The 25,116-nt window shown below is 42.9% G+C and overlaps 2 protein-coding genes across 3 annotated transcripts in view; one reads left to right on the plus strand and one right to left on the minus strand.

Moving 5' to 3' along the window:
- The first annotated feature begins 932 nt into the window (after window positions 1-932).
- Window positions 933-20,199, plus strand: Sqle (squalene epoxidase). The gene is made up of 11 exons (XM_028871850.2): window positions 933-2,054; window positions 3,857-4,109; window positions 10,240-10,420; window positions 12,223-12,319; window positions 13,248-13,361; window positions 13,447-13,618; window positions 14,117-14,212; window positions 15,180-15,322; window positions 16,255-16,351; window positions 18,211-18,298; window positions 19,729-20,199. The coding sequence occupies exons 1-11, from the start codon at window positions 1,767-1,769 to the stop codon at window positions 19,919-19,921; spliced, it is 1,722 nt and encodes a 573-aa protein (XP_028727683.1). The 5' UTR covers window positions 933-1,766; the 3' UTR covers window positions 19,922-20,199.
- A 956-nt stretch (window positions 20,200-21,155) lies between these two features.
- The window catches only part of Washc5 (WASH complex subunit 5), a 53,633-nt gene continuing 49,672 nt past the window's right edge, over window positions 21,156-25,116 (minus strand). For both annotated transcript variants that reach the window (XM_028871848.2, XM_028871849.2), the window contains exon 29: window positions 21,156-21,551. In XM_028871848.2, the coding sequence (XP_028727681.1) occupies window positions 21,495-21,551 (57 nt within the window). In that variant the 3' untranslated portion in view covers window positions 21,156-21,494. The remainder of the gene's footprint in view (window positions 21,552-25,116) is intronic.

A 25,116-nucleotide genomic window follows, 5' to 3' on the forward strand; every position in this document is an offset into this window, starting at 1 on the left:
GTAACATCTCAGGACAAGGTCTTACAGTATTAAGAAGAAAACATAGATAACTAAGAATTCAGTGGATGCGTGATTAAATGGTACTGTTGAGGCCGAAACTCGGTGACAAGGCAGTAGCTGTGGGCGGTATAATGATCAGTCTCATGAACTATGACAGATAAACCGCTCACTTCCTTCACCTGTAAAACAAAGGCAATACCTCTCTTGGAAGGTTGCTGCAAGGTTTGAATAAATATTTGCAAAGCTTCTGGCACAGTGCGTAAAACATAAGAGGATCTTATTAAACAGTTTCGGTGTTGCTGACAGAACTGTGTGTGTGTGTGTGTGTGTGCGCGTGTGCAGGGTCTCGCCATGCAGCTTTGGCTGGCCTGGAACACACTATGCAGACCAAATGGGTCTCAAACTCTCAGAGATCCTCCTGCCTCCCTAGCTCAGGGATTAAAGGCGTGCTCCACCTCCCTCGCCTCGCCTCTCCCTTGAGCCTCCGTGCACGAAGGACACCAGGATCGCTGGTGTGTCACGTCCCTCACGCCTTTTTAGCCCGTGCTCACACAGTCCGCCGGGCCGCCTCTTTCGGTTCGGTTACGGCCTGGGCTGGGCACGGTAACCAGGCATTGCTCCAGAGTTAGTTCCGCCCTCCGCAGGTGGGGACCGGAGGACCCCGCGGGAGCCCGGCCGAGCCGGCACCGCCCCATCCGCCCACCGGGCCGGCGCCCACCCCACGCACCCGCCCCGCACCACGCAACATCGCCCTAGAGCCTCTGCGACTGGCGCCGCGCGGAACGAGCCGCCCGCCATTGGCCAAACGCTCCATAGCGCCATCTCAGCCTACCGCGCGGTGCGCGCTCTCATTGGCCCGGGGCGGCGTGGGAGGCGGGGTCTGATCGCGGGGCGGTGCCCGGCCCCGGAGCCCCGCCCCCTGGTCCCTCGGCTGGGCCGAGCCCGCCGGGTGGTTGGAGCGCGTGGGGCCGAGGTGCGAGCGGGGCGCGCGGTGGTTACTCTGGTTACTGTCCGCGAGGGATGCTGGCGACCTGGCGGTCCGGCGTCGTCCTCGCCGAGCCCTGACGGACGCTCTCCGGAGACAGCCATTCACCCGCGAGGAAGGCAAGTGGCGGTCGGGCAGGTTCCGGGCCGTGACTTCGGGGCTTGCCCAGGAGAGGTCTCCGGGAAGAGCTGCGCCGCCCCGCTCCAGCCCGGCTTCGGGACTCCGGGGCCCGGTCTTCTGTTGGTTGGAGAAGGCTGCCGGGCAGTGTCGCTTAGGGGCGGTTTTCCCAGCACCCTGATCCTTCTTCGCCAACTCCTTCCCGCCGAGCCCCTGCGGCTGCTGACAATAGACCACTTACAGCCCGTGGAGCGGACATCCAAGTGTACGCACAGCCACACTCGTACCCCCTCCTCTGCCCAATAGCGAGATTGAAAGAGAGAGGGACCCGTCTGTCAGTTGGCCGAATGATCTGATCAGGAGCTGTAGGCAGGCTTTAAATGCTGCTTTCTAAGTCTCGGACAACTTAAGATACATTTGTACTCTCAATGGTTTCACGAATTGATCTCATCTGACTCTTTGATCCTGAAACTATTGACAGGAAGGAGCTGGGCCAGTGTCCCGCGCCCCCTTTTGACAACTACATTTTGGAGAGAACGTCTTAATCACCAAAACCCTCCCGAGGAAAAAAAAAGACACCCCCCCCCAAAAAAAAAACAAAAAAAAAAAAACAAAAACCACAAAAAAACAAAAATCCTCAGCCACCAAAGAAGCCTTTTGAACCATGTGGACTTTTCTTGGCATTGCCACGTTCACCTATTTTTATAAGAAATGCGGGGATGTCACCCTGGCCAACAAGGAGCTCCTGCTGTGCGTGGTGGTGTTCCTGTCTCTGGGCCTGGTTCTCTCCTACCGCTGTCGCCATCGAAACGCGGGCCTCCTCGGTCGCCAGCAAAGCGGCTCCCAGTTCGCTGCCTTCTCGGATATTCTCTCGGCTTTGCCTCTTATTGGCTTCTTCTGGGCCAAGTCACCCCCTGAGTCAGAAAAGAAAGAGGAGCTGGAGTCCAATAAGGTAGGCTGATTCCACGGTGGGCAAATGAGGGGCATCTTATTTTAAACTTAAGATCGGGGTCACTGAAGTTTACGGTTTCATTAAAAGGCAAGCAAGTGACGACGGCTTAGAAGCGTCACTATTCGCATTTAGTTGATTTTTTTTTTTTTTTTAGTTCCGGATTGTGCTATGATCCTTGATTTTTAGGAAGGATCAAGAGGGTTTGTTTCATTTAGCCAACCCCGATAAGGGGTTGGATATTGATTTGATAGGAAATGTTAGCATTTCATTTGGAGGACAGAATCAGTGGCTTTTCTTTAAATCCTTGGATAAGGATGGCATTTGTACCTGAGAAGAAATTATTGTGTGGCAGGTAAGGCCACTTAGGAAAGTGACAGCCGACTGGGCAAAGGGACAGACCAGTTTGAAAGGCTTGGGCAAAGAGCCTCCCTCCTGCTAGTCTTTGAAGTAACGAATAAAACCAGTGCAGTCATGTCCTAAGTCAATAATAATTGAACGATGGTCCTGTGTCCAAGACCGGGTCTTTAAATACTCGTAATGTTATTACTGCCAGGGAAAGATGGAGGCCGATGGGGGCCAGATAAGAGGGGGAGCAGTAGAAGCCAGATCAAGTGGCTATTTGAACTTTCCCCCCAAGAACACTGGAAAGACTTTAAGAGTGAGAGTAACAATGCTTGATTTTTAAATAACAACAACAACAACATAGATATTGCTATGAGACTGTAGCAGGGTACCCAACTTGGCATAGAAGATAGGGCCAGATAGAGTGAGTTACCCACAGAGCAGCACAGGCTTCTGGGTCTGCTCTGTTTTGTCATGTCCACAGTACAGGTGAGCAAAGTTGATAGAAGAAAGGGACTTGGCTCTGAATTTTAGCTCTGCCACTTCTGGCAGTGACACTTTGAGAATGGGGTGATTTCTGTAAGAATCAGTTTCTGTTCTGTTAGATGAGTGTGTCACCACCATGGCTTGTAGACAGGGAGTTAAGTGACTTCACATTTGCAGAGTGCCTGGTGCATCACCATCTAATAAGTAACCAGCTGTCCCCACTAGTCTAGAGTTGGTATGTCTGTTAGGAGCCTTTTGGGTAGCACTGCCTATTCGGTGGCATGGCGACTGGGGGCTGGAGACGAGGCCTTATTCTCAAGGTGGATGGAAACTCCGGTGTTTGTACTGTAGAGAACGCCCCTTGGGGTTGAGTTCTAGTGCAGGGGGCTGGAGTACTATGGCTGTCACTGTGCTGTGTAGAGAATTTGTGGGGTAGGAAAACGGGGTTGTCAGCCGTCAAGCTGCTTTCGTTTCGTGACCGCTTCAGGCTTTCTCCTTACCTGGAGACGCGGGAGCTGCTGGAGGATGTCGAGTCTCACTGATGTATGCGTAACATGGCATGTCAGAAGTGAGAGACCCGCACCTGTAGATGCTCAGTATGTGCTCGCAGAGTTGAGTGGTTAAGTGATAGGATTTGTCCTAGGTTGTGGCTTTGAATCTCATTATAGACGTTTATAGTATCTGGCCTGGTGTGGATTTCTAAATATGCCCATATAACAATACTTTTTAATTACTGTGTCCAGAAAAAGGAACATATGTTTAATTTTATTGGGATGTATACATTTCTGTTTAGCCAGTATTTTGGTACTAATTTTTTATATATGGTCTGGATTTAAAAACATACCATTGATTTGGTTTAATGATGTTTGCAGTCTAGCTTTTGCTCAAGATGTAGAAGTCCACTAATTTATGTGGTAGGGATATGATTTAAGTCAACAGATTTGAAAGCATAATAGCTTTTTTTTTTTTTATAGTGCAGAAAAGAAATCAACGTTTCAGAAACAACATTAACAGGAGCAGCTACCTCAGTATCGACATCTTCTCTGAATGATCCGGAAGTTATCATCGTGGGGTCTGGTGTACTTGGATCTGCTTTGGCGACGGTTCTTTCCAGAGATGGAAGAAAGGTGACGGTAATCGAGAGAGATTTAAAAGAGCCTGATAGAATCGTTGGTGAACTCCTGCAGCCTGGTGGCTACTGTGTTCTTAAAGAACTGGGCCTCGGAGGTAGGTTTCTCTGATTCTCAGGAGGTAGATGGTGTAAATAAGTGCCCTTCACCTTAGACTATTGTGCTTTCCTCCTTTCCTTATAAAATTTACATTTGTTAAAAACGATGTGAAACAAGAGCAAAGGAGAAAGGAAACATTTGTAGTATGAGAAGAAGAGGCTACCTAGACATAATGAGATAATGAAGTGTTTAAAAAAATGTAATGTCAAAAAACAAAGACATTAAATTCAGTACCCAGAATATCGTTTTTAGAGTGTGAAATATGTTCCTGGTGTGGTGTTGTTACCTCCGATCTTTTTAAGAACTTCTTACATTCAGCTGGGAAATGTTTGTTTACTGCTGTCTTTGAATGAGGTGTTATAGTGAGTCCAATGTGTACTGATGATCAGACAGATAAAGTAGAGCACCAAAGACAACCAGCTGTCAGATGGGTAGCCTCCTGCCTGGTAGGAATGGAAAGGTGACGCATTCGTCAAAAGCCTTGGTTCTAGAGCTCGACTGCCTGGGTTGGAGTATCAGCTCTGGCTTTGCAAAGCTGTATGGCCTTGCCTGGTAACTAACTTTAACCCAAGTAGCTTAGCCTTCTGTGTACAATTTGTTCCTTCATTTATAAGAAAGGCATTCGAAGACTCTCTGCTTCATATATTGTGAGAATTAAGTGAATTTGAACACGTAGACCATTCCAAACAGTACTTGGCACATTGCAGGCTCTGTGTTCTTGTCTACTGTTTTGTGGAGGGAACTGGAAAGGAGGCAAATAGAGAAAGTGGTGGGTGATGGAGCGAGAAGGTGACTTGATCTGAAGGTTGGAGAGGGCCAGAAGTGAGGTCACGGAGGGAGGGCTTCCTGAGCAGAGGAGCAGGAGTGTGGCATGAAGTCATTCGCATCGGAAACAGTGGCTTCAACTCCCCAGCGGCCGCTCACTTGACACAGCACAGTGTAACTCATGTCATATCGTGCCTCAGTGTAGCCATACATATTTCAGTCTGACAGAAATGGTTCCCCTTTTTTTTGGTGGCCCTAGGGCTCAAACTCAGGCCCACACATGCTAAATACATATTTGACCACTGAGCTACATCTCTACTCCTGAAATTTCTTCTATTTTGCTTTTTAAAATTCTTGTTATGTCTTTACCAGTTGAAAGATCACAATTCATAATTCACCTTGTAGTTCTTTGGGTCACACGTTGCCATCTATCTACAATGGTGTTTGGAAAAACCCATGGATACAGTATGAAGAATAGACTATAAGCTAGGAATGGTACCACACGTTTAATCCCAACACTTGGGAGGCACAGGCAGGTGTATCTCTGAGTTCAAGGCCAGCCTGACCTACATAGAGAGTTCTAGGACAGCCAGGGATACATAGAGAGGCCTTGTCTCAAACAAACAAACAAACAAACAAACAAACAAAACAAAACCCAAAAGAATAGACTATAAGGCCAGGCCATGGTGGCACACGCCTTTAATCCCAGCACTCAGGAGGCAGAGGCTGGTGGATCTTTGTGAGTTGGAGGCCAGCCTGGGCTACAGAGTGAGTTCCAGGAAGGGCACAAAGCTACACAGAGAAACCCTGTCTTGAAAAACCAAAAAAAAAAAAAAAAAAAAAAAGAATAAATAGACTATAAGAGTGTGATGGTGGGGTAGCAAGGGTCAAGTTAGGAGTTTGGGGGAACTCATTCTGAACCCAAATTAAAGATGGTGTTGGTTTTAACTGACATGCTGACTGGTAACAAATTATAGTGGACACATGATAAAATTAAGAGATACAGATTACACACACACACACACACACACACACACACACACACACACACACACACACGCCCCTAGGTTTTTTCCTTAAGTGATAGATTTGAAAGGCATGGGTATATATGTACAGGGAGGGAAGGACAGCTGTGCCATGTTTACTGATCAAATGCTGGGTGAGATGAGTGGAGAACCATCACCACTGGACTTGGCAGTCTATGGGATTGACAAGAAAAACTAAGCTGAAATGAGAGGAAGACTTAAACAATTAAAACTAGAAAACTTTCTTCCCTTCCTTTGATGTTGGGGATTGAACCCGGAGACTTGGGCTTACAAAGCAAGCACCCTGAACCAGATCCTCACTCAACCCATAGAAAATTATTTTTTTATGAGATTTTAAAACTTAAGGAAAAAATACTATTTTATGTTTGAGTGTTTTGCCTACATATATTCTGTGTATTACATGTGTGCCTGGTGCCCAAGGAAGCCAGAAGAGCTTGTTGGATCCTCTGGATCTGTAGTTACTGATGGTTGTGAGTACTGAACTGTGGGCCTCTGGAAGAGTAGCCAGTGACCAGGCAGCTGAACCATTTCTTGAGACATTTACTTAATGGCAGAAAACAGAACTAGAATAAAATTAGATAGGAATAGGAAGTCAATGCAGGTGTAAACTTAATGGCAGAAAACAGAACTAGAATAAAATTAGATAGGAATAGGAAGTCAATGCAGGTGTAAACTTAATGGCAGAAAACAGAACTAGAATAAAATTAGATAGGAATAGGAGGCCAATGCAGGTGTATTTGATATTTGATATGAGTAATTTTTATGGAAATGTATGCTAAAGTAGGGAAAGCTGATACTGTGGCTGAGATTGGCAAATATAATTTTTAAGGTGATGAATATACTGAGTTCCACAATTTTATTGTCAAGGTACATGGATTCAACCATCACATTATACCTATAAACACATAACAATTGTTAAGTGTCAGTGACAAGTACAAAAATAAGCATATAAGCTTTCTCCCTGAAATGTCATCCCTATTGTTATCAGCTAAGAGGAAGCCAGAAGTGGAGAGCTCAGGGCACAGTTGCCTGCAGCCACACTTGAATCAACACACAGGCTGCCTGAGAATGACTCTGTCAACAAATACTTTTCAAACATTGACAAATAGGTTTTGTTCTACTTTCTGAGACTACCTCTTAGTGGATGTTACAGAGGGAATGCTAAAGGATAATATATTTTTTTTAAAAAGTAGATAATATATATGAAGATCAGAAGGACTAGAGAAAAATCAGAAAGTGCAGAATAGAAAGCTGGGGAGTGAGTATAATTTTTGATCGCGAGATTACCTTTGATTAAAATGAGTGAGGAGAGTAAGCGTTGGAGATGTCAGGAGATATGAATTCCAGGCCTAGCTTTTGCCTTCTGGGAAGAGCTGTCAAGCCTGCTTGACTTGACCTTCATGTTGTGAGTGGAGGAAAGCCAACTGGAGAAGGTGGCAGATAGTGTGAAGGAAGGGCTCGATCCTGTGGACTTGTGTTGTCCACTGTAAAGCTCTGCCTGTTTGTTTTTTTTCCAAAGGGAAGCTTTTAAAAGTGTGTGATCAAGAATATCATCTAAAACTATAGTCTGAGTAATGTAAAAATATAAAAAAGATCATGGTGTGGTAAGGCACGGAAGAAGGTTATCTGGAAACTGTTGCACAGTCAGTCAGGGCTGATGACATCAGGACACAGTCACAATAGGAGAGAGAGGTGTGTGACCCAACCTGGGAATTCACTTTGCAGGAAGAGTGAGTAGAACCTCCTGATGAGTCAGATGTAGGTGTGAGAAAGGGGAGGGCCATAGAACTTAGGTAAGGTGAACTGTTGCCAAGAAGTTCAGGACTAAGGTCTGGGATGTGCAAGTATAGAGATCAGTGAGGTGGTGGGGAGCCAAAGCAGGGCCCAGAAGAAACAACCCAGAGGAAAGCAAAAGACTCCATGCCCTCGACCCAAACAAAAACATGGCTTTGCAAAGAAGGAAGCTTCCATGGCTATCCTTTTAGGTTCCTTAAGGGACCATCTTGCACTTCAAGCAAATGTGTCAATATCCAGAAGCAGGATTTTGTTAACCTTATCTTTTAACTTCAGCCAATCAGAAATGATTTCAAACTAAAGACTAGACAGTATTTTATGGATCTTGGCCTCAGGAAACAGCTGCATGGTTGTGGCTACAAGTCCCAGTGGATTCTTTTTATTTTTTTAAGATTTATGTGTGTGTGTGTGTGTGTGTGTGTGTGTGTGTGTGTCTGTGTCTGTGTCTGTGTCTGTGTCTGTCTGTGCATGCATGTGAATACAGGTGCCTGTGGAGGAGTTGTACCCCACACCTCTGGAGCTGGAGTTACAGGTGGTTGTGAGGAATTGAGCTTGGGTCCTTTGGAAGAAGAGCAAAGCATACTCTTAACTATTGAGCCAATCCTTCAGCCCATCCAAGTTTACTACCCTTAAGGTTTGATGAGCTACGTATGATAGAATTTCTTGGAATGGTTACATTGCAGATAAAGGCTTTCTAACATAATATCAAGTGATCCATCCTGGATTGTGGACTGATTGCCATATAGATTGCACTTAATACCCATAAGTCTTGTAACTAATGCAATAATTTAAGTTCTGTATGCCTATACCATGTCTCAGTATCTAGTATTCACTGCCTTCAACTTTATTTTCTTTAGCATTATCTTGGGTTTTGTTAGACCCTCCACCCTTTTTTAAAATATAATTTAGAGTCAGATTTTTTAAGCTTTATGGAAAAACAACATACCCAAAATTATGATTAAAAAAAAATGGAATATAGAGTTCAATTTTGGGAAAATCGACATATTTCAGGATAGACTTCTTATCCATGAAAGTCCTGTGTTATGCAAATACTTAATTTTTTTATGTATTTGAAACTTCCTGTGTCTCCTGTGGTTTTTGATAACATTTATTTCTAGAACTCTAGTTTAACTTTTGACTTTCATTGTTTTGTTGTTGGCTTTCTTCAGCTTGAAGTTCAGAGCTTTGCATGAAGTCAGAACACAAAGCTGTGTTTGGATTTCTTTCTTTTGTTTTTTTTGTGGATAGGGGGTCAGGGTATGTAGCCATGACTAGCCTGGAATTTACTATGTAGACCAGGCTGGCCTCAGAGAGATCTGCCTGCCTCTCTACTGGAATGAAAGGTGCTCACCGCCATGCCGGGCCTGGATTTCTCATGTGTGACTGTAGTGGATGGCTTACTTCCATACACAGGATAATTGTGTGCTGCTCTTGCAGAGGACCTGGGTTTGGTTCCCAGCACTCACACAATGTCTTAACAACCATCTGAAACTACACTTCCAGGGAATCTGATGCTCTCTGGACTCCATAGGTACCAGGCATGCATGTGGACACACACATATGTATAGGTAAGACAAAATAAAAATGAATGACATATTAAAAACATGAATTTGTTTTGATCCTGGGACAAATCTTTTCAAGTTTTGTCCCACTCCCAGTACTGAAGTTTCAGGCACATGCCAACACTCCAGGTTTATTCCAGTTTGTTCACTGCCTCTATACTACTTTGTATGAATCATTGCTACACTTTTTGTTAGTTTTTGCATATTAATATTTTTAGTGAGTAAATTTTATGCACAAATAGTGATGCTTTCTTTTATTTAGTATTTTTCCTAAAACACTTAATTGCCACTAATTTTTAAATTTTTCAAAATTTCAAATGGCTCTTTAAAAAATATATATATATTTTTGTCTTAAATGTAAAAAAAGCCAAGAATGTCTTGCTTTCTGGTTTAGATTTACTAAAATTATTCTGCAGTTTATCTTGAATCAATTTTCAAATACAGTAGGAACCATCCGCATTTAGGAACTAACCATTCTGTTTGGTTGGGGAAATCTACTTTTCATATACTGAAACTTTATGTATAAATTGGGGCCTTTAAAAATAGTTTTACTGAAATTTTATTTTTTCTTTCCCCCCCCTCCTCTTTCTCCGACCCTCTTCCTGTGTTTCTACATTGGGATGCATGTTAAGGAGGATCAGCTGAGTTCTGTAGCTTTGTGAAGAGAGCAGATTCACTCAGGGAGGATGGTGGCTTATTTCATTTTGTGTTGCTTTTCTTGATTGTGTCTGAGGTGAAGCAGTCACAGACCCGAATGACTGCTATTAACTTGAAATGCAGCTTTGGATTTGTCTTCTGAAAACATTGAAGATTTTTGTAATAGTTGTATCAGTTGTTCAGTTCTCCAACTGGTTTTACAGCTTTGTAAGGCAGAGCTTTATTTTCAGTATCTGTGTCTTGGAGCCTTTCTTGGTAACTCTCAGCATATTACTAAAATTGTTTGAACTGAACTTTTTTGCAGATACAGTAGAGGGTTTTAATACCCATCATATACACGGCTACATAGTGCATGACTATGAGAGCAGGTCTGAAGTTCAAATCCCGTACCCGGTGTCAGAGGACAACCAAGTGCAGAGTGGAGTTGCTTTCCACCATGGCAAATTCATCATGAGTCTCCGGAAAGCAGCTATGGCAGAGCCCAAGTAAGAGCACAGCTTTGAACAGATCATGTGACGGAGTCCAACCTGGGCCCTGGCGATGCTTAGCCAGAGAGTACTTTCTGTTCTCGCAGAGGACTGGAGTTTGGTTCCCGGCACCCAGATGGCTCACAACCACCTGTAGCTCCAGATTCAGAGGGTCTGATGCCCTCTCCTGCCTTCCTCGGGCATCTGCACACATGCTCATGTGTAATCAAATAAAATATGTCCTTTTCTACAGCGAGATTTCATCAGTGTTCATGAAAATTTTGGCATGGTCTAGATGGCATAAGTATAATACAATAATCCATAATTAAAATATGTTCAGTGCTTCTGTAAAGAATATTAAGAGAATTTTACTTTAAGTAAGAATTAGATGATTATTATTTGATTGGAATTTAGAGGCCGGGCTTAAGTGGTGTAGCTAGAGCATCTGCCCATGTGTGCCCATTTGAGTCTGTGTTTGTGGTTATAATACCTTTTCTAGAAAGAACAGAGGACGGCCAGAAGAAATCCCTGTTCTACTTTCCCTGAGAACCCAGTCTGTCAGGACTGGCTGCTTGTCTTGATTCTTCACTTGTATTTGCCTGTCATCTTTTAGTGCTAGTTAAGGAAGTTCTAAATATGAGAGCACCCATGTGGTCGACAGACCTGTGTGTTGACAGAGTGAAGAAGTCAGTGGACTTTTCCTTGGGGCTAAAATGTTTGGCGTGCACAGAAGTAGAGTGTTCATTGAGTAAAAGTGGGAAAATGCCTCAAATAGAAAAGTTAGGGTCTTTTTGACAGATAGGATTACTTTTTAAATTTGTCATATGCTATTTATATTTTAAAAATATGTAATCAATTCTTTGAGAATTTGATACATGCATACAGTATATTTTGATCTTATTTACCCTGATTCCTCCCAGATCTACCCCGCCATGTCTTTATCACTCCCACCTTCATGTCCTTTTTCATTTTATTTTTTCATGGCTCACTGAGTACAATTTGTCCTGCTTATATACTCATGGATACTTAGGCTATCCATCAGAGCATGGTCAACCTATCAGATACCACAGTCCTAACAAAAGCCGATTTTCTCTTCCCGAGCAGCCATTAACTGTTATTGCGTCTGAGGGCTGGGTGCTCCCGAGTCCCTCCTCTCTCCCTGCTGGATGTGGAGCGGCTTGTCTTGTGCAGGCAGCCGCAGCCGCTGTGGGCTCAGGACTGCAGGGGTCCCACTGTGTCCTCCCCAGCCTTTGGCTCTTACACTCTGCCCGCTTTGTGCAGTGACTTCTGAGCCTAGGGAGGGGCATGATATAGATGTCCCATTTGTGGCTGAGCGTGCCATGGACGCTTACTCTCTGCACTTTTTGACCAGTTGTGAGTTTCTGTATTAATCACTGTCCACTGCACAAAGAAATTGCTGATGAGCTTTTCAATTTCAATACTGTGTCCACTTAGCAAATATAATTACTTTTTTTCCAAATATAATTACTTTTTTTTAATAATTCTTCCCATTTATGTCTGACTGTGTTAGAGTATTAAGTTTCTCTGTATTCTTTTTTTTAATGAATGATTAAAGATATGATACAACTTTAAAAATACTTTAAGAATAATTACATTTGTAATATGTGTTTGTTGTACATTACAAAGGGAAAACTATACACAATTATACACATGCTGGTGGCTTTTTGCTGTGTACACACATGCACATACATGTGTCCCATTCCTGTGAGTGCAAGAGGTAGAGAGTAAAGACTGTATCATAGTTAAGGGCAGTTGCTCAAGCGTGATCCTCTAGCAGCGTATTTCTGTTCCTCTGTTAGTGTCAAGTTTATAGAAGGCGTCGTGCTTCAGTTACTGGAGGAGGATGGCGCCGTGAGAGGGGTGCAGTACAAGGACAGGGAGACCGGAGACACCAAGGTGAGTGAGATCTGCACACCTTACAGTTCTGTATTAGTGAGTGTGTGCGTGTGTGTGTGTGTGTGTGTGTGTGTGTAAGTGAGTGTGTGTGAGTGTGAGTGAGTGTGTGTGTGAGTGTATGTGTGTAAGTGTGTGAGTGTGTATGTGTGTGAGTGTGTGTGTGTGAGTGTGTGTGTGAGTGAGTGTGTGTGTAAGTGTGTGAGTGTGAGTGTGTGTGAGTGTGTGTGTGTGTGTGTGTGTGTGTGTGTGTGTGTGAGAAGACCACTAGTGCTGTTGGTTCTCTCCTTCCACTTTATGTGGGTCTCAGGGATGGCGCTGTGTGTACAGTATTGTTACTGTACAAGTTGTTATAGTCAGAATTAGGAAAATGTTGAAAGCAAGTAACAGTCAAATAGTTTCTAGTTTATGCTAATGTTGGTCTGTTAAAGAGAAAGAGGCGGAAGAGCCCTTCTAGACTGTTCTACAGGGTCATCCCTTCCTAGAAACTGAACTCTGATAGGGTTACCAGGTGTTCTTTGCTCACAATGTAGTAATATCAATACACATTGTCATGTGTTTAAAACTACATCTTCTGTCTAGCCGCTCATTAAACAGCACCACGTGAAAGTAGGTAATTTGATAATGAATCTGGGTAGTTGTTGAAGTTTGTGGTAAGTTTCAGTCTTCCGTGGCCCATGTTTGCCTTGAAGTTCTTCCTCTTGTCCATTATGGTGGAGAGTTTTGATAGTTTGGGTGCAAAGAGAGATGACCTCCAGGGACTCAGGAAGTATCGCCTTCAGGGCTTCATTCTCTTAAATCCACAGGATGCTTTGGTGCCTTTTGTAAGAACATAATGCATTTAAGTATTTTCCTGAGCACTCTTTGTTTTGGAAGGACGGCCTTTGGGTGCATCTAACCATTGGCTGGGTGCTCTTCCTCTGTGTTGCAGGAGCTCCGGGCCCCCTTGACGGTTGTTGCAGACGGGCTTTTCTCCAAGTTCAGGAAGAACCTCATCTCCAACAAAGTTTCTGTTTCCTCTCATTTTGTTGGCTTCCTTATGAAGGTATGGAGGAGTTGTAACTGTAGAAAAATACAAGCCACCTGAAATTTGAAAATTATTACAATATTTTCTCTTCCTTTATTTTTAGAATGCACCACAGTTTAAAGCCAATTTTGCGGAGCTTGTTCTGGTCAATCCAAGTCCAGTTCTTATCTACCAGATTTCAGCCAATGAAACCCGAGTACTTGTTGACATTCGTGGAGAAATGCCAAGGAACTTAAGAGAATACATGGCTGAACAAATATACCCCCAAATACCTGGTAAGAACTAGGATGTTCCTTTCACTATAATCTATAGTCTGCAGCCAGGCTCACAAAGGCCTCTTCCCAGTTCCCTAAAGCAGTGTCTAAAGCTGCCCAGAGATAAGCACAGCTGTTTGTGAACAGGCAGTGTATTTCCTGTGGTATCAGAATATGTGGATGGTAAAAGCTAAAGACTGACAGCTGTCAGTTAACATGGTTGCTCCTGTCTCATCTCAGGTGAATTTGAGTCATTTCTTCCTCTAATCTCTGTTCTGTTCAGCTGTATTTACATCTGTTTTCTTTTAGATTCCTTAGTCATTCCTTAACATGAATAATGAGGTACTTAATAGATAATTTTATTAATAAAGTAGGTAATTGGTGGCTTATTGCAAGGAACTGTGTAAAAGATGCAACACATACACAGTTAAGTATTCTTTTATGCCTGATAAGAAGATGTGTGCTAATTTGACTGAAATGCGCAACACCACTTATTTGGTTGCATGGGATTGATTGCAGACCACCTGAAGGAGCCATTCCTGGAGGCCTCTCAGAACTCTCGTCTGCGGACCATGCCAGCAAGCTTCCTTCCTCCCTCCCCAGTGAACAAACGAGGTACCTCTTAGCATTATTTTATAATGCTGCCATTACTTCAGATGACATGGGATTAGATTTGTGGTCAGGCAATAACATGAAACCGAGACTTGGTGACCTTGGAGTACTTAAGTTCACACAGCCAAAAAGAGCAGGAGAAGGAACATTCGGTAACTTAACGTATTTCCAACATCAGGGTTTTATTATATAATTATATCATATAATATGATATAATTCCACTCTGGCTTTGTGGAAGACACCATGCAGTCATTCAGAGTACAACAAAGGATTGAAAAGTTACCTGTTGACCTGGAGAAGCCACTTTTCTATAAGAGCATGAAGATGAGTTCACAGTGGTATTGATAACGGTTCCCATAAAACTCCATCACTGGTACCACAGATTCACTGTTTCGGGGTGGCCAAGACTGGGAGGGAGGTTCTGAAGTAGAAAGGTGGTTAGGGCAGACATTGCCTGGCTATAAAGCTGCACTGGGTCTGGAAGGTGGACAGTGAGAGGAGGGACTAAGAGGTAATGGGATCTGCAAAGCCTGTCCGAGGATGGCTGAGGTATTGTGGCATTTCTAGGACCACAAGTAGATTCCTGTAACTGGCATTTGGGGCAGGTGTCCTAGTGATTGATAGCTGGGGTACAGTTGTGTTTTTGTTTCCCCTTTTGAAGAAAAGGTCTAATAAAACCCAGACTAAAACTATGTGGCTGAGGATGACCTTGAACTACACACCATATGCCTGGCAGGCTATGTGTTTAATATTTAGTTTTATCCTTATAGACAACAGAACTTATTATATGTATATTTTAATTTGGCCATAGCTTTGTTGAGATACAGGTTGTAAGTTGTTCAGACAGCAAATTTAATTATAATTCATTCTTGGGATATTTTAGCTCTCGTCAGTCTTAAGTTCGATAGCACTAACTTTTTGGTCTCAAAGAGTTGTGCAGGGTTTCATGCTCTTGGTCCTCCTTCCTCAGGTGTTCTTCTTCTGGGAGATGCATATAACCTGAGGCATCCTCTTACTGGCGGAGGAATGACAGTTGCTTTAAAAGATGTAAAATTATGGAGAAAACTGTTAAAAGGCATTCCTGACCTTTATGATGATGCTGCTGTTTTCCAGGTAAGAATCTAAAGTTTTCCTCCCCGCAAACAGCTCAAAATACATTTCTCTCTAGGACTGAGATGCATGGGACCCTGGTGGGAATCTGTGCTTAGAAGCTTGTGTTTTATAATGGTTCTTGTTCAGGTTTAATGAGCCTGATGTCCAAACTGAGACTTCCCTTCCTTCCTTCCTTCCTTCCTTCCTTCCTTCCTTCCTTCCTTCCTTCCTTCCTTCCTTCCTTCCTTCCTCCCTCCCTCCCTCCCTCCCTCCCTCCCTCCCTCCCTCCCTTCCTTCTTTCCTTCCTTCCTTTCTCTCTCTTTTCTTTCTTTCTTTCTCTCTTTTTCTAAATTAAGAAATTTTTTTCATTAATTTTATACACAGAAGATCCCCCTCTTCCCTCCCCCCCCCCCCCCAAGCCTCCCCTTCCCAACCCACCTCCCCACTTGCCACCATAAGAAGGCAAGGCCTCCCATGGGGAGGCACATCCAGTAGAGGCAAGTCCAAGCCCTTCCCCCTGCCTCAAGGCTGCACGAGGTGTCCCATTATAGGTAGTAGGCTCCAAAAAGCCTGCTCATGCACCAGGGATGGATTCTAATCCTACAACCAGGGGGCCCCCAAGCAGATCAAGGTCTACAATTGTCTTGCCATGCAGAGGGCCTAGTCCAGTCCCATGCAGGCTCCACAGCCATGGATCCAACTTTCATGCATTCCCACTACAAACTGAGACTTTAATTGGTAGGTTTTAGTACGTGTTACACCAAATTGGTCCAGGCCACTCTGCTTGCATCTGTAAGCTTAGCTTCAGTATCCTATGACCCATTGCTCTGAAAATGAGTTTGGCAATATTGCCTGCAGGTCGGCCTTGGGACAGTTTGAGGAGACTGTAAACATTAGCTTAAGGATTTTTTTCCCTTTTTAACTTTGTAATAAATGATACTTTTCATTTTTAGGCCAAAAAATCATTCTATTGGTCAAGAAAAAGGACCCATTCCTTTGTTGTGAATGTGCTGGCTCAGGCTTTGTATGAATTGTTTTCTGCCACAGATGGTAAGTTTAGATGTTTTTAAGTGAACATCACTTATTTGTACAGAGTTTTAAGTTTCCTTGGGTAAGGAACTTAATTACAAAAGTTAGTAGTTATAGTAGTTAGTCTGTAATCACAGTTTACTTAACTTTGCCAACTGCCAATTTGGTAGTTCTTTGTAGTGTCTGAGCATCATGTATCTACCACTTCATCTGGAGGCTGTTGGCTTTCCTGAGAAAACATCCCTAGCGGTATCTCAGTAACACATTCATTCAGTTTCTGTGGTCCAGACTAGAGCAGATAGATCCTTACATGCTAAAATGCTGATAGAAGGCCTTTCTGGCCAGGTATGGAAAAGCAGTATGACTTTTTACTTCTTACACTGGTTTGAATTTCTTTTGAAGTATTATTTATGATATGAATAGGCGCTTCAAACTGAGGTTGGGGCTTCTTGCCTGCTACAGTTCACACGTGGCATTCATTAGAAATAGCCATGTGTTTTGTTTTGTTTTCTGTAGCATAGAAAGGTTGGCCACTCTGTCTATAAGTTGAACATCCTAATAATGAAACTTTGAAATTCTGAGCTAGGCATGGTGATGCAAACTTGCCCTCCTGGTCCTCAGGAGGTTGAGGCAGGAGGACTGGGATGTCAGCCTGAGCTACCTAAGATTGTATCTCAAAACAAATGACACTGATCTCACACTGTCTCAAAACAAACGACACTCTGGTTCTCCTACCAGAGTACCACCTACCCTTGTATCACACTCAAAATACTAAATAAAAATTTAAGAAACAGACAAAACAGAGTAAACATCTAGATTTGAGGTGCTTCAAGCTCCTTGCTTGAGCTTCTTCGTGCCTATTAGAAGAGGAGATGGGACAGAAGTGCTTCCCATAGTTGATGGGACAGAAGTGCCTCCCATAGTTGATGGGACAGAAGTGCTTCCCATAGTTGATGGGACAGAAGTGCCTCCCACAGTTGATGGGACAGAAGTGCTTCCCGTAGGCGAGAGCCATCCAGCACCAACAGCTCATCCATTGTGATTTGCAAGGCAGAGCTGCTGAATTGGAGCGGAAGTTAAAGTGGCTGCTTGGGCAAATAAGAGGAAAAGAATTTAAGTTTTGAGTTTTCCTAAGTGCTTGGATTCTTACATATCAAAGCTGCCAACAATATTACAGAGTTAATGACAGATCAGGGGAGGGAAAAAACTGTATGGAACAAAAGTTTACCATATTTCATCCTTAAAAAAATCTTGTGAAGAAAACTCTAGCTGGGGTGGTGGTGCACACCTTTAATCTCAGAACTTGGGAGGCAGAGGCAGGTGAATCTCTGTGAGTTCAAGGCCAGTCTGGTTTACAGAGCGAGTTCCAGGACAGCCAGGGCTACACAGAGAAACCCTGTCTGGGGGGAAAAAGAGGTTATTTATTGTTATTTATTATATTTTGAAGGCTTCAAAACATATTAAAAAGTTATGTGGATGTAAGGCAGAGATTCATTTCTTGATAACTAATGCTAACTCAGCACTATGGGTTAGGCATCCCAGAACCTGGGAATTTTGTTGCTAGTATTGTGTTTTTATAGTAAGCACTTACAAACTATTTGGTGTCATTTAATTAATTTACAACAATATCATAAATATTTGAAAGTGTCTCATAAGACCTAATACTTAGGTATTAGTAGAATTAACAGAAACAGAGTATTCATACTCATATTACCACTTATAATATTAATTTGAGAATGTAAAAGAATTCCTGTTTGTTGGATTCTAGGACTTTTAATAAATTGTCATGTTTGGCATTTTTATATCTTCATTATTTTTTTTCTGACTTAATCACTAACATGCTAGGAAAAGTATATAATAATTTCTACATTTTCTTTTAGATTCCCTGCATCAACTACGAAAAGCTTGCTTTCTTTATTTTAAACTTGGTGGAGAATGTGTGACGGGTCCTGTTGGGCTGCTTTCTGTGTAAGTTCTAACAGCAGAAGGGGAGCAGTTTATGTCAGTCTTTACCCCATGGACATTTAGTTATATTCTCTTACCCATTAGTATCCTGGTCACGAGGAGCCCCAAGAGGCCAGGGTGCTGTCTCAGTGGGTAAAGTGCCTGCTGCAAAAGCTTGGCATCCTTAGTTCCATCCCTAGAATCCATGAGGAAGAATGGACTCTACAAAGTTGTCCTCTGACCTCCACATGTGTGCTATGGAGTGAGAGTGTGCGTGTGTGTGCGAGCGTGCGCGTGTGCACGTTTAAAAAGTGGCATCAAACAGCCAACTCATGCAATGAGCACAGGACTCGGTCCCACTGCCTAGTTGCCTCCCAAACTGGTCAAGCCAATCAACTGTCTCACCTATTCAGAGGGCCTGATCCAGCTGGGGGCTCTTGGTTCATAGTTCATGTGTTTCCATTCATTTGGCTATTCTTTTCAATAATTGAGTAAAACTGAAATTTATTATAAGCCACAGTCGTCCTAGGAGCTTATGCAGGGACACTTGGCTCAGTCTGGGAGGAAGGGACTGGACCTGCCTGGACTGAGTCTACCAGGTTGATCGAAGTCCTCGGGGGAGGATTTGCCCTGGAGGAGGTGGGAATGGGGGGCGGGCTGGGGTTAAGGGGAGGGGGTAGGAGGGGGAGAATAGGGGAACCCGTGGCTGATATGTAGAACAGAATGGTATTGTAAGATTAAAAAAAAAAAAGTGGCATCAAGTAATGAACAAAGAGCACCAGTTAGCACTGTGCTGTCCTCCAGGATGCAGACACTGATTAGAAATGGAACAAGGTGGCTAACCTGCCTCTCCAAGTAAAAGTGAAGCGTGGTTTCCACCTGTGGTGTCTTCACGTCTGATCTATAGGAGCCAAGGATAATGGAGAACTCTGGGTTCAGACACTCATCTCACTGGCTTGAAATTCAGTAGTAGTTTTGCTAGTGCAGATGTATCCTTGGGAAGTCTGAGAAGTGAAATTCTTCAAGGCACCTCTTACTGATCTGTAATCAGAGTATCAGTACTGATGCCAGACTCAGACTGCAGCGGGCTATTTTGTACTTCATTTTGGATCTCAAGAGTAGTGGAAGAAAACAGCTGAAAACAATATGACTTAAGAGTCATTCTTGCCGGGCGTTGGTGGCGCACGCCTTTAATCCCAGCACTCGGGAGGCAGAGCCAGGCGGATCTCTGTGAGTTCAAGGCCAGCCTGGACTACCAAGTGAGTCCCAGGAAAGGCGCAAAGCTACACAGAGAAACCCTGTCTTGAAAAACCAAAAAAAGAAAAAGAAAAAAAAGTCATTCTTGTCATCAAATGCAGATAAGTCCTCAAATGTAGATGCCTTAAGCTTTTCCTGATGACACAGAATCAGGACCTCCGTGAGCAATTTTAACACTGTATTCTTCTCTGTTGCAGACTGTCTCCTCACCCTCTGGTGTTGATCCGACACTTCTTTGCCGTTGCCGTCTATGCCACATACTTCTGCTTTAAATCAGAGCCGTGGGCCACAAAACCCCGAGCCCTATTCAGTAGTGGTGCTGTACTGTACAAGGCGTGCTCTATAATATTTCCTCTCATCTACTCCGAAATGAAGTATCTGATTCACTGAAGGGGAACTACTTGGAAGCCAAGTCCATCGGAACTTGCCGAGGATGTATATAGCATAGAACTGTATGACTTCTGCAGTGGCGACTGAAGCCCAAGCTTGTGCAGAAGCATGTAAATATATGCCTTAATTTACAGTTGAAAATCAAGGGTCAAATAAGCTAGATGTTTAAAAGAATGATTGTTTCCACAAATTAGTGCTAACACTGAAGTTTTTCTTTTGATGTCAGTATTTGGGGTGATTCATTGGGACATGCAAATAAAATGAAGAGTGAACTCTTACGCCTGTTTTGTTTTTTGTTGTAGACTTCTTTATATAGCTTCACGGTCACAGAAAGGATAACCCAGGTGGGGCAGAGAGTGCAGTTATTAAGCCTGTTCTATGTATTCACTTATTGATTGATTGTGTGTGTGTGTACACGTGTGTACGTGTACGTACGCAGGCATACATGGGCGTGGTGCACATGTGTGCATGTGGAGGCCGGAGGCTGACATCATGTGTCTTCTTTTTTTTTTAAGATTTATTTATTTATTATGTATACAGCATGTATGACTGCAGGCCAGAAGAGGGCACCAGATCTCATTGCAGATGGTTGTGAGCCACCATGTGGTTGCTGGGAATTGAACTCAGAACCTCTGGAAGAGCAGTCTTAACCTCTGAGCCATCTCTCCAGCCCCTCATGTGTCTTCTTAATCCCGCTTCACATTATATATATTTGAGGCAGATCTCTTGCTCAACCTGGAGCTCTAGGCAATGGGTACCACTAGCTACAGGTTCAGGCAGACAGACTCCTACCATGTCTCATCCAAGTTATCCTGGTGGGATGGATGGCAGCTCCCTTTCAGAGGAATTTTCATGTAGAAACAAGTTAGGATTTTAAGTCTTAAAAGTTTGTTGCTAAACCTTAATACCCCCATCCAGCCCCCACCCCTACTACCTTCCAAATAAGGAAAAAGAAAATCTTATGGACAGCAAGCTGGTCATCGGGCTCAGCCAGAAGAGGCGGGAAGAGCAGCTGGCACAGGGGGTGCTCCAGGAGCTGCTTGGGACCCCCAGGCTGTCTGGGACTAGAAGACGGCAAACCTCCAAACACAGCACAGAGGACAGGAATCGAGTTACTACTGGGCCGTCAATGTTCCTTACAGGCCTACCTAGCTCCCCACCCCCAGGCATCTGTCACCTTCCAGGTGGGGTTTCACAGGGTGAGTATCAATTTTTGAATCACAAGCGGGGCAACTCAGGACTGGCAATATTATTTTACTGAAGATCTGGAGTTGCACAAATAGTTCTTTAGAACATAAATTGAAATGGATTCATCCATCACAGTTACACTGAGTATTTAGAAGAGGCAAGTATAAAATAGTTCTGCTTCTACATGATACAAATTCCATATAATACCATGATTTAAACAATATATTAGAGCCGAGAGCCATCCTCCCTAGAATGGCTGATGAGTCCCACAGTGTAGGGAAAAACGCAAGCTGCATGAGTAGTCAAGTTTCTTTTCTTTCCCAAGTTCATTTTAGTTACAGGAAGATCATGAGGCTAGTCCTGCCACGGACGCGGGAGAAGGAAGTCACAGGACCGTTCGGAACTCATCGAAGATGAAGTTAGGCACGTGTGCTTCGGCCACCTGGAGGAGTAAGCACAAGTTCAGTCAGTCCTAGCATTGCAGCTGAAAGACTTCCCAGCTTACACGTGAAAATTTAGGAAGTGCAAACACTGCTGGAATAGGGTGAAGTGCTGGAGTGAGCTGCCTCACAGAGGTCAACTAGCAAACGGCCCTTTCATTGTTGGTGTCTCCATGTCTCCTTCCAGTGCACCACTAATACAATCAGAGGGGAGGCCCGCTGCCTGTGAACTGTACGCTTGGCTCTTAAAGGCTCTTTGATCTAGAAATACACATCTGAGAGGCAATGAGGAGAAACCTGAGGCCAGAGGGGAAGACTAGGAAGGTCTTGAAAGGCCTTCATTCCTTAACGGTTTTTAGTAGAAGCAAGGAGGAGGCAGGGCTGGGCTGGGGTGGGAGATGGAACAGGTGATATTTCTGAGCCAGAGAGGAGTTTGAAAAACATTGCTGAATTCCTCTCTCTCTCTCTCTCTCTCTCTCTCTCTCTCTCTCTGTGTGTGTGTGTGTGTGTGTGATCATGAAGATACCTACCTGCTGGGTAAGGACATGCAACAAATGTGGACAGCATAAAAATCCTGAGAAACTAAAACTAATGATTAAATTTGTATTCTGGCTGTGGTGGTAGCCCTCGCCTTTAATCCCAGTACTAGGGAGGCAGAGGCAGAAGAACTCTGAGTTCAAGGCCATCCTGACCTACAAAGCATGTTCTAAGACAGCTAGGGCTGTTACACAAAGAAACCCTGTCTCAAAAAACAAAAACCAAACCAAACAAACAAAAATTGTATTCTTACAATCCACACTCACTCAAAATTGGGACCATGTAAATTTTTAAGCAGAGATTTTATTAAAGGTATTTTAATAGAGGCTCAAGCATGAGGTTAGTCACAAAAAGGTTGCTCAGAAGCAAGATATATCCAACTGTGGTTTCAGCTCATTATGGAAGGGTTGATGGATCTTGTAATCTCTTGTCACCCCTGAAAAATGTATGCACACCCTTGCACATAGATTGGGGGACATTTGCACACATATGCATTATATATGTGATGTTTAGCAGGTAGACTCTGGGCAGCAGAATTTCTGGGGCTAGGGTAAATATAATCAAAGTTAAAAGAGAGAGAAAGCTGGATCCCTCTCAAAGGCTAGGGTTGCTATATTCCTATTCACACCATGGAGAATAAGCCCAAACACAGAGCCCAACATTTCCCTTGTCAACAATCCGGTTTGGTTTGCACCTTGGATATAAGTAAGGTTGAGCCTTTTCCAAACATTTACCCTAAAAAGCTGCCTGTTAATATCTTTTACCCATCTCTCTACTCAACAGGTCATCTTTTTCTTGACTGAGTTGAAAGAGAACGTTATAAATCAAGAAAATGTCCACTTTTTTGATTTATAGGTAATAATTCCTATTTTATCTCTTGCTTTTTTAAAAGAGGCATTTGATGGAATTGAACCTGGCATTAATTAGAGATCAAATCTGAATCTTTACCTTTCCATTTTCTTCTTTATGTGTTATGGTGAGAAAGTTGTGTTGGTACATATTTATCTAGATGTCTGCTAACTTACCTGCTTTATAATTCATACTGTCTGCCATTGGTTTTTAATAACACAGGTGCCACTCTGAGCCCACAGCATGAGTCCCTGTTCCAGAGCCACCGTATGGCTATGATCTGTTTCTCTCCTGATGTGAGACATCACTTTGTCCTTATACAGTTACATGCACAGAATCTGTGCGCTGGTCCTACTGTTCTCTTACCAGTACCACGCTACTTTCATCTCTGTAGTTTTATGTGTTAATGTTAACTTGTGAGATGTAATAACTTTTTTTCTAAAGAAAGTCCTTATAAAAAGTCATACTTTTTTTTTTTTAAAAAAAAATCAGTTAAAGATTAACTGGGGCTTTGATTATAATTACATAAATATAAAAAGTTGGTATCTCACTGATAGGTATAATTTGAAAGTCCTCTCATTTGAACATTTGAAACACAGACTTTCTTTTTTTTTTTTTTTTTTTTTTTTTACTTGTTAAAATCTTTATTGAGGCCATCACAATAGGTAAAGGGACTGTCACAAAGTAGTCTTACAGTGAAGGAGACTGGGGTCAACTCAGTGTACAGTATGAGCAAATAAGAGTTCATAACCATATATATGAATGAATACTGCGATTGTAATGGAATGTAATCTATGAATACCACAAATGTGGTTAATATCATGAGTGTAATTAATGAATATCATGAGTGTAATTCAAAAAATAAATAAAAATTTTAAAAAGAGTTCATAACCTAAGTCAGAATGGAAGTTGGTGAGGGAAAAATTCACCGTGAAGACACATCACATTGGTGGTACGAAAGACACTGGCTAAGCCAACCCAACAGAATTCTTTGTAGAAAACAAGTCACATGACAAGGCGTCACAAGAGAGACGGAGGAGAAAGCTGGTAAGAGATCTGTGGTCAGAGGTTTTTATCTCACTGGCAAAGCAAGGGCTCTTTGTCATAGCTAGATCTCACAAGAAGAAACATAGATGAGACCAAGACAGACTTTCAAAGCTTAAGATTTTGAGACGCTTAAGCACGAGGTTAGTTGAAAAAAGGGTGCTCAGAAGCAAGATACATCCAACTATTTCTTCTAGTGTCTATTGTTTAAAAAAATATTTTTATTACTACTTAATATGTGTATAGGTGTGTCTTTGGAGGTCAGAGGCATGTCAGATACCTTGGGGCTGAAATTACAGGCAGTTTGAGCTGGCTGATGCAGGTGCTGGGAATCAACTCGGATCCTCTGCAAGAACAGTATGTGCTCTAACCACTGAGCCACCGCTCCAATCTCTAGTAGCATTCTTAATTAGTTCCTTAACTATTCTAACTATTTCCTTCTTACTTCTGTGATGGGACCTTTCTCTCATAATTTAAGTTATTTTGTCCATTTATTATTTAAGTAGGTTATTTATTGAACTTGTTTTTATTTTATTTATTTTTGAGACAATATCTCACTACATAGTCTTGGCTGGCTGGGAACTTGCTATATAGACTAGGCTGGTTTCGAACTCATCGAGACCTGCCTCTGCCTTGAAAGTGCTGGGATTAAAGGCGTGTGCCACCACTCCCAACTTTTACTCATCTTTTTATTTTTTTCAGTCCTGGTGTTGAACCCAGGGCTTGCTCTACCTCTGAGTTACATCCCAACTGCCTGAACTCATTTAAAATTTCCCCATGATTCTATTGAGTTCTCATTACATTTTTAATAAGCAGCACACATTTTATTTTCTTCCCAAATCTGTCATATTTAGTTTCACTTGTTATCTGACATCTATACAATGAAAAGAGGGAGCAAGTGTCGGTAATATCACGTGACTTTTACAGTCCTGACACCAAGAACGCCAGTCATTTCGCTAAGTACCGCATGATCATGGAGCTCTAAAAGATCATCTTTGGCTTTCGTTAGTAAAATGCCTTCAATTAAGAAAAGACTTTTTTTTTACATGTATTTATTTATGCACACAGGCCACTGATAGAGGTCAGAGGACATCTTGCGGGGCCAGTTTTCTCCTTCTACAGTGTGGGTTCTGGGGA

Source organism: Peromyscus leucopus, chromosome 20 (genome assembly GCF_004664715.2).
Source record: "Peromyscus leucopus breed LL Stock chromosome 20, UCI_PerLeu_2.1, whole genome shotgun sequence".
NCBI lineage: Eukaryota > Metazoa > Chordata > Mammalia > Rodentia > Cricetidae > Peromyscus > Peromyscus leucopus.

What these genes read in the sequence shown, in the direction of transcription:
- Sqle (XM_028871850.2), top strand. Translation starts at nt 1,767, where the DNA reads ATGTGGACTTTTCTTGGCATTGCCACGTTCACCTATTTTTATAAGAAA. An exon ending in AGGAGCTGGAGTCCAATAAG is followed by an intron (nt 2,055 to 3,856) that starts GTAGGCTGATTC and finishes TTTTTTTTATAG; the next exon opens with TGCAGAAAAGAAATCAACGT. An exon ending in AATATACCCCCAAATACCTG is followed by an intron (nt 13,619 to 14,116) that starts GTAAGAACTAGG and finishes GATTGATTGCAG; the next exon opens with ACCACCTGAAGGAGCCATTC.